At 34.9% G+C, this 7,859-nt stretch overlaps 2 protein-coding genes across 2 annotated transcripts; both read left to right on the plus strand.

The window, feature by feature from the left end:
• The first annotated feature begins 1,769 nt into the window (after positions 1-1,769).
• LOC111899974 (AP-1 complex subunit gamma-2) lies at positions 1,770-4,076 on the plus strand. The gene is made up of 8 exons (XM_023895848.2): positions 1,770-1,801; positions 2,230-2,529; positions 2,623-2,767; positions 2,878-3,051; positions 3,240-3,419; positions 3,503-3,657; positions 3,734-3,824; positions 3,909-4,076. Exons 1-8 carry the CDS (start codon positions 1,770-1,772, stop codon positions 4,074-4,076), a joined length of 1,245 nt encoding a protein of 414 aa, XP_023751616.2.
• Positions 4,077-4,280: 204 nt separating this feature from the next.
• On the plus strand, positions 4,281-5,716 carry LOC128134119 (AP-1 complex subunit gamma-2-like). The gene is made up of 5 exons (XM_052771560.1): positions 4,281-4,691; positions 4,768-4,858; positions 4,943-5,106; positions 5,210-5,264; positions 5,702-5,716. Exons 1-5 carry the CDS (start codon positions 4,606-4,608, stop codon positions 5,714-5,716), a joined length of 411 nt encoding a protein of 136 aa, XP_052627520.1. The 5' UTR covers positions 4,281-4,605.
• The last annotated feature ends 2,143 nt before the right edge of the window (positions 5,717-7,859 follow it).

Genomic DNA, 7,859 nt, shown 5'->3' on the forward strand with positions numbered 1-7,859 from the left:
ACAACTCCGAAAGCGTACAAGTTGGACTTATGTGTAGGAACTCCAGTAGACTGAAATTTAGGCAACATGTAGCCTCGTGTGCCCTAGAATTTCACGAATCTTGAATTTGGCTTACTTGAATCTCGTTCCAAGCTGCTATCGGTTTCGCCACGGAGTTCCGCCGTTCCAAAATCGCATATTTTCTCGTTGAGTGAATATGATTAGGTTACAATTATGCTTGAGACGACAATTGGGTTACAATTATGCTTGAAAGTGTGAAGAACTTACATGCTCCATCTACTTCTATCCTAGAGCCGACGATTTAGGGCCTTATAGCTTCTCATCCCACACAGCACCGACGATTTAGGGCCTTACAAGCCCTAGCTCGGATTGAACTAAGGTGTGCTTTACTGAGCATGATTTGTCATGATTTTTTCTTCTGCTTACAAGCCCTAGGTCCGATTTCAAGAAATATCTCATTCTATTCAATGAAGCAGGTCTGATTCTTCTCTTCTGGTTGCACTAAGGAATGTCGTGCTTACCGTTATTCATCTAGTCTCTTCTTCTTCTTCTTCTTCTTCTTCTTCTTCCCTGATATCTTAATTTTTCGTGTAACACCTACAATTTCTTCACTTGTGGAACACGTTCAATTTCTTCACTTATTCTTCTTCTTCTTCCCTGATATCTTAAGCCATATTAGAACCCTAATTCCAAAAGAATCCGATTGGTTTTATAATATTTCATATATCTTTTTTGATGTTTTTACTGATTTGTTTCTACAAAAACAACAAATGAAATGGGTCTAGGAAAAACCATTGAGCTGCTTGCTTGTATATTTGCACAATAGAAAATCGGACATACATGTTGATGATATAAGAAACAAGACAATACAAGTTGCTGGAGAGCAGAAATCCAACATCAAAAGAATGAAGAAAGAGCGTGTGTGTGGGGCTGTAAGTGAAATCTCAAAGTATAAAGTTTTTTTTGGGTACAATGTGATGTCTGTGATGTTTGCGACATGCAAATTGTGTAGGCTATCCATATAAAGAAACAAATTCAGAACCAATAAAAGATTCAGAAAGCCTGAATGGTGATTCAAGAAAACACAAAAGTTAAGGCTCCAAAATCGTTATCTGTGATGGGGCTCACATTTGTCCATTTTGCTTAGAACTGAGTCAAGCAACCAGTTCCCCTGTTCCTACTGGTTCAACTCTTGTAGTATGTCCAACACCAATATTGCCACAGTGACATGCTGAAATAACTCGATAAACCTCAACTATTACTATTTATTGATTCAGCTTTATTGTACATATGCATGCTCCTTCATGTAAATGGTTTATTTCTTTTTGCAGTCATACAAGTCCAGGTTCACAAAAATATAAAAGAATACGATTTGAGAAATAAAAGAAATAAAATGAGACATTGTTGCATACTTTCATTTGATTTAAGTGCTTTGTATTCTATACATTGTCTTCCGCTTTTCAAAAAGGGAAAAACAAAGATAGATGCATACTCGCTTACATCTCTCCCACCGAAGCGAAAGTGGAAGAATTTAGCGAGAGAAATCAAGATTTTTGGTCATCATCATCACGTTTGCATTAGCATCCATAGGCTATAGATCTCAAATTCCTCTTCAGATCCTCGTAATTGACCTTTCCCCAGATCTCGATTTGATCAAACATACATATAATTGCAGTCACTGGTCTACGACCCGGTTATATAGTTTGTTTTTGCACTAAACATCTCTGGATCTGATCGAGCTCTCTCGCGGTTTCAAAACCGACCCGATCATGAATCCCTTTTCGTCTGGGACGCGTCTAAGGTGAGTGTCTTGTTTACAACTGATCTTATGTTTTAAAGCTTTTCCTTGTGATCAATTTTGAACTAGTTCTTCATTTCGACCTAATTTGTATTAACGTTATCTCAAGTTGTCTATATTGAGAGTTAGTTCGCGTTCGTAATAATGCATTTAATGGAATTCATCCATGTATTTCCCAATTGGATGGGTCACTCAAATGAGTAAGAAACTGTCACCAACTTATAAGATCCTAATATGGGTATGAAGATAATCCATGAACTCTATCATGAACCATCCCTCGCAAACCATATGTCTCTCTACTTAAGATTTTCCATCTTTTTGGTTTATCCTTCACCTGCAAAAGATTTGACTACATTTCATACAACATGCGTAATTTGCTGTTAATTAGTTGGGTCTGAAACTATAAATGAAACATTATTGGTCTACAGTAGGGACATGATTAGGGCAATACGAGCCTGCAAAACTGCTGCAGAAGAGCGTGCTGTTGTTAGAAAAGAATGTGCTTCTATTCGTGCATCAGTTAGTGATAATGATAATGATTACAGACACCGTAACTTGGCAAAGCTCATGTTCATTCACATGTTAGGATACCCCACACATTTTGTCCAAATGGAGTGCTTGAAACTTATAGCAACTCCTGGATTCCCTGAAAAGAGAATAGGATATCTGGGACTTATGTTGCTTCTTGATGAAAGACAAGAAGTTTTGATGCTTGTCACCAATTCACTAAAGCATTATGCTGTTGTCTTTCTTCACTCTTATCTTTCCTATATCTTATGTTCAAGCAACATGGTTGACTTGAGAATCTTTTTTTTCATCATCAGCAGAGATCTTAACCACACCAATCAGTACATTGTGGGACTAGCTCTTTGTGCTTTGGGTAATATATGTTCTGCAGAAATGGCTCGTGATCTTGCACCTGAAGTTGAAAGATTGCTGCAATTTCGAGATCCAAATATTCGTAAGAAAGTAAGCTGATGTTAACATTTATCTCATTTCTTGATCTCTCAAGGATGTTTCATCTAATTCTCACATTTCATATGAAGAATCATACTCACATAAGTTCTTACAATTTACAGACAGCATTGTGCTCAATAAGGATTGTAAAGAAGGTCCCTGACCTTGCAGAAAATTTTGTCAACCCTGTTGTTTCCTTACTTAAAGAAAAACATCATGGGGTTCTTTTAACAACAATCCAGCTTTGTACAGATCTCTGTAACCTTAATGAAGAGGCTCTTGAATTTTTCAGGAAGGTAAATATACTTGATCTTGTTAAAGATCCTCTATTATTTGTTGGGATTTTCTTCTTCTAGTTGTTGTTCTCTTTCTTTATCTTTCTACTGTGTATTTGCGCTAAGAACTGTTTAACATATGATTCTATAAGTGCAAATTAGTAATTTTAGTGATGAGATATATTTTCTTTTTTCTTCCTTTGGTATAGAAATGCACAGAGGTGTTGGTGAAAGTTTTGAAGGATGTTGTCAACAACCCATATGGTCCTGAATATGATGTTTCAGGTATTGCAAACCCTTTTCTTCATATAAGACTGCTTCGCCTTTTGCGTGTTTTGGGCCATGGAGATGCTGATGCTAGTGATTTCATGAATGACATTCTTGCCCAAGTTAGCTTTTATTTTAATAAAGCTCATTGTGAATTGTGATATATAATTCAAAATTATAAGAATTTATGAAATTCCTTGTGTAGGTGGCAACAAAAGCTGAGTCAAACAAGAATGTAGGGAATGCAATACTTTATGAATGTGTACAAACCATTATGAGAATTGAAGATAGCAGTGGTTTACGTGTTCTTGCAATCAATATATTGGGAAGATTCTTGTCTAATCGTGACAACAATATGAGGTGAGTTATGTCTTAATATGTGTTATGAGTATTCCCTTTATTATGGTCTAAAACATTGGGATTTGTTATATGGCAGATATGTTGCATTGAACATGCTGATGAAAGCAATTTCAGTAGATGATCAAGCAGTTCAGAGACATCGTGCAACAATCTTGGAATGTGTAAAGGTAAAAATTTTCTCTTAACAAAAAGAAATATCAATCAAGTTATATAAGTTTGTTGTGGTTTCTGAATGCTTCTTTATGATTTAGGATTCAGATGCTTCAATTCGTAAAAGAGCTCTTGAACTTATATACCTTATGGTGAATGAGATGAATGTCAAACCTTTGACCAAGGAGTTAATTGATTATCTACATGTAAGTGACCAGGACTTCAAGGGAGATCTTACTGAAAAAATTTGCTCCATTGTAGAAAAGTAAGTTGAAGGTTTCATTTTTACCTTTTGATTTGGTGAATGTAATATTTTGATGATTTCAACTTATCATACACATAATAACATTTTTTCATTGGTGTTGTAGGCTTTCCCCTGACAAGATTTGGTACATTGATCAGATGCTCATGGTTCTTTCTAAGGTATGTGATGAGATATATTTTCTTTTTTCTTCCTTTGGTATAGAAATGCACAGAGGTGTTGGTGAAAGTTTTGAAGGATGTTGTCAACAACCCATATGGTCCTGAATATGATGTTTCAGGTATTGCAAACCCTTTTCTTCATATAAGACTGCTTCGCCTTTTGCGTGTTTTGGGCCATGGAGATGCTGATGCTAGTGATTTCATGAATGACATTCTTGCCCAAGTTAGCTTTTATTTTAATAAAGCTCATTGTGAATTGTGATATATAATTCAAAATTATAAGAATTTATGAAATTCCTTGTGTAGGTGGCAACAAAAGCTAAGTCAAACAAGAATGTAGGGAATGCAATACTTTATGAATGTGTACAAACCATTATGAGAATTGAAGATAGCAGTGGTTTACGTGTTCTTGCAATCAATATATTGGGAAGATTCTTGTCTAATCGTGACAACAATATGAGGTGAGTTATGTCTTAATATGTGTTATGAGTATTCCCTTTATTATGGTCTAAAACATTGGGATTTGTTATATGGCAGATATGTTGCATTGAACATGCTGATGAAAGCAATTTCAGTAGATGATCAAGCAGTTCAGAGACATCGTGCAACAATCTTGGAATGTGTAAAGGTAAAAATTTTCTCTTAACAAAAAGAAATATCAATCAAGTTATATAAGTTTGTTGTGGTTTCTGAATGCTTCTTTATGATTTAGGATTCAGATGCTTCAATTCGTAAAAGAGCTCTTGAACTTATATACCTTATGGTGAATGAGATGAATGTCAAACCTTTGACCAAGGAGTTAATTGATTATCTACATGTAAGTGACCAGGACTTCAAGGGAGATCTTACTGAAAAAATTTGCTCCATTGTAGAAAAGTAAGTTGAAGGTTTCATTTTTACCTTTTGATTTGGTGAATGTAATATTTTGATGATTTCAACTTATCATACACATAATAACATTTTTTCATTGGTGTTGTAGGCTTTCCCCTGACAAGATTTGGTACATTGATCAGATGCTCATGGTTCTTTCTAAGGTATGTGTTATGGTAGTAGGTTCTTGTAAATGATGAATTTCATTTTCCATGCATTTCTAGTGACCTCTAAATTGTTATAAAAACCTTGGTGGAATGGAAGTTATTATTATGCTACTAAAGACTTATAAGGGACTCCTAATTCTTGTTTAGGGTTAGTTACTTATTTATACAACAATGTTTCACATTTTTTCTGATTTATAATGTTTGTTGTTATACATAATATGCAATGGTGTTTCAAAATAGGACAATGGTTCATGCAACCTGCTATGACTTATGTGTATGATGTGGCATAAGTTTTTAAATTTTTTGACACATCAGCTGCTTAGTTGTATTTTAACAGACATAAATAAATGATTTATGGCATGTCAATTCCTCAACTCCACTCCATTATGCAAGATGATCACCATTGGTTCTACCATGTTATTGGATATTTGCAGAATTGGTTGTTTTAGGGAAGATATCCTGCTATTTTTTTTTATATTTTGTGACATGGATTTTTTGCGGGTTAAGCGATTAAGCGATATCTCACCTCACATGAACCATAACCAATAAATATACACTTTTATCTTAAATATGAACCTTAACTATGTTCCAATTAAATGTGGGAGTTGTGTTGTACTTATGATTATCGGGTATGCAATGTAATCTCTCTTGCTTAGTTGCTTCTTGCCCTTTGATAAGTGGTATCTTACCCTATACATTAACATTTTAAGGGAAGTCAGAACTCAGAAGCTATCTATATGCATATTTTTTTTTATCTTTTTCAAAGTAAATAAGACTGCTAATTATGTATTTCTTTTTAACAAATTGGATTTGTGATTTGAAAATTGTAAATCTCAGATTAGGGAGGACACTTGTAATGGAACTGATGATTGTTGCTGGAAAGGTTGTTCCTATTTTACAGCTGGAACATGGAGTAGCTGTTGTTACAGTGTATGCAGGGTCATTCATGACTTCTCTTGATATGGGAGGTTTGTTAAGTTCATTTTGTTTTTTGATGCAAAAAAAGTCGCTAATATCTTTGTGTTGTGTTGCGGTGTAGCGTTTTCAATATCTATAATTAAGGCAGAGCAAGCAATTCTGCATTGCCTGGATGTTGCAGCTAAGGCTCTGCATTGGCCTATTGGTGTTGATGGTTAGTAATTCCACCTGGCGTCGTTAAGGTAACAACATATCTGTTGTTCAAACTTCAAAACCCTACTTGAATTTATATTCCATTCATCATCTAGAAACTAGTTTCAATTAGAAACCATGTCAACTTAGTGAAGTTAGTTGGCTTAATTGCCCTATGTAGAAGGAATTCATATGAACAAAAAATTTCATGAAAATGCTTTGTCTTCACCTTCAGTTCAGTCATCGGTATGTCAAATGACAAATCTACCCCCATAGGACGCCTCCCCATGTTCCCATATGCATAGAAAAACATAATATATATTCAACAGGGGCTTCAGTACATGAACAAATTGAGGAGACATTATCCCTATCAACCCTACAAATAGTAACATTATTTCTACCAATAATGCCCTTGGTGTTGGTCAAGCTCATAGATAATAGCCTTCTGGACGTGTATATCATCATATTACATCCTCCAAATACTACCTTAACATATATTAGTTTTTTTTGCGGCTCTCAATCTGATCTGGAAGCTAATTTGTTTAAGGTATATATATATCTCCCTGTTATCTCCATTATAGCCATGTCTGAGTTTTTACAGTATACCCTCCACATCCTTATCATTATAAATCCTATGTTTTGTTTTGAAAATGAACTTGCCTCAACAATGGATGTTGCTCTTGGGATTTTGATTATTGAGTAAATACTTGGAGTTGAATTTTATTTAAATCTTGCAGCATTATCAGCAAGATGTAGTAAAGACTTGGAGTTGAATTTTGCTAAGTCATTATTGAGTGAGATGGGCCAATGTACAACTGCTTATCCATATAATCAGCTGTCTGAAGCATTAGTCTTAAAGAATTATGAAAGGCAAGATGCAACTTTAGTTAGTTGGAATTCGATGTACATAGTAGATTAGATGCAAATTTATATATTGTAAGAAATAGAATTGTATGACATTAAATTTATGCAATGGATTCTATTTTTTGTATATGATATTTTATTTTCTATTATGAAACATTAAATACAAATTTAATTTGAAAATAAGTAAATCTATAAATAATTTTTTTTAAACATTTAAAATTATGATACGTAAAAATGTGTGTCATCTTCATTTATGACATGGCCTTTCTTGACAGGGGCTTTCTTGATACACATTGCGTGTCATTAACACGCGCGTCGTAAGGTTACGACACGCGAAAGCGTGTCGTCTTCCTTTATGACATTGCCTTCCTTGATACGTATTGCGTGTCGTAAACGCGCGTCGTAACTGCACGTCGTAAATGCGCGTCGTCTATAGACGACGCGCAAAAGCGTGTCGTCTCTCTTTATGACAGGGCCTTCCTTGACGCGCATTTGCGCGTCGTCTGAGCCTTTTACGACACACAATGAGCGTCGTAAAAGGCTGTTTTTCTAGTAGTGTCTGGATAATGATATATTTTAGAATATAACTTCAAGTTATAAAAATATACCTACTTGCTC

The sequence above is a fragment of the Lactuca sativa genome, chromosome 5 (assembly GCF_002870075.4).
Source record: "Lactuca sativa cultivar Salinas chromosome 5, Lsat_Salinas_v11, whole genome shotgun sequence".
Classification (NCBI taxonomy): domain Eukaryota; kingdom Viridiplantae; phylum Streptophyta; class Magnoliopsida; order Asterales; family Asteraceae; genus Lactuca; species Lactuca sativa.

What these genes read in the sequence shown, in the direction of transcription:
- LOC128134119 (XM_052771560.1), top strand. Translation starts at nt 4,606, where the DNA reads ATGAGAATTGAAGATAGCAGTGGTTTACGTGTTCTTGCAATCAATATA. An exon ending in AATCGTGACAACAATATGAG is followed by an intron (nt 4,692 to 4,767) that starts GTGAGTTATGTC and finishes GTTATATGGCAG; the next exon opens with ATATGTTGCATTGAACATGC. An exon ending in ATTTGCTCCATTGTAGAAAA is followed by an intron (nt 5,107 to 5,209) that starts GTAAGTTGAAGG and finishes TTGGTGTTGTAG; the next exon opens with GCTTTCCCCTGACAAGATTT.
- LOC111899974 (XM_023895848.2), top strand. Translation starts at nt 1,770, where the DNA reads ATGAATCCCTTTTCGTCTGGGACGCGTCTAAG. An exon ending in ATCCAAATATTCGTAAGAAA is followed by an intron (nt 2,768 to 2,877) that starts GTAAGCTGATGT and finishes TACAATTTACAG; the next exon opens with ACAGCATTGTGCTCAATAAG. An exon ending in TGAATGACATTCTTGCCCAA is followed by an intron (nt 3,420 to 3,502) that starts GTTAGCTTTTAT and finishes TTCCTTGTGTAG; the next exon opens with GTGGCAACAAAAGCTGAGTC.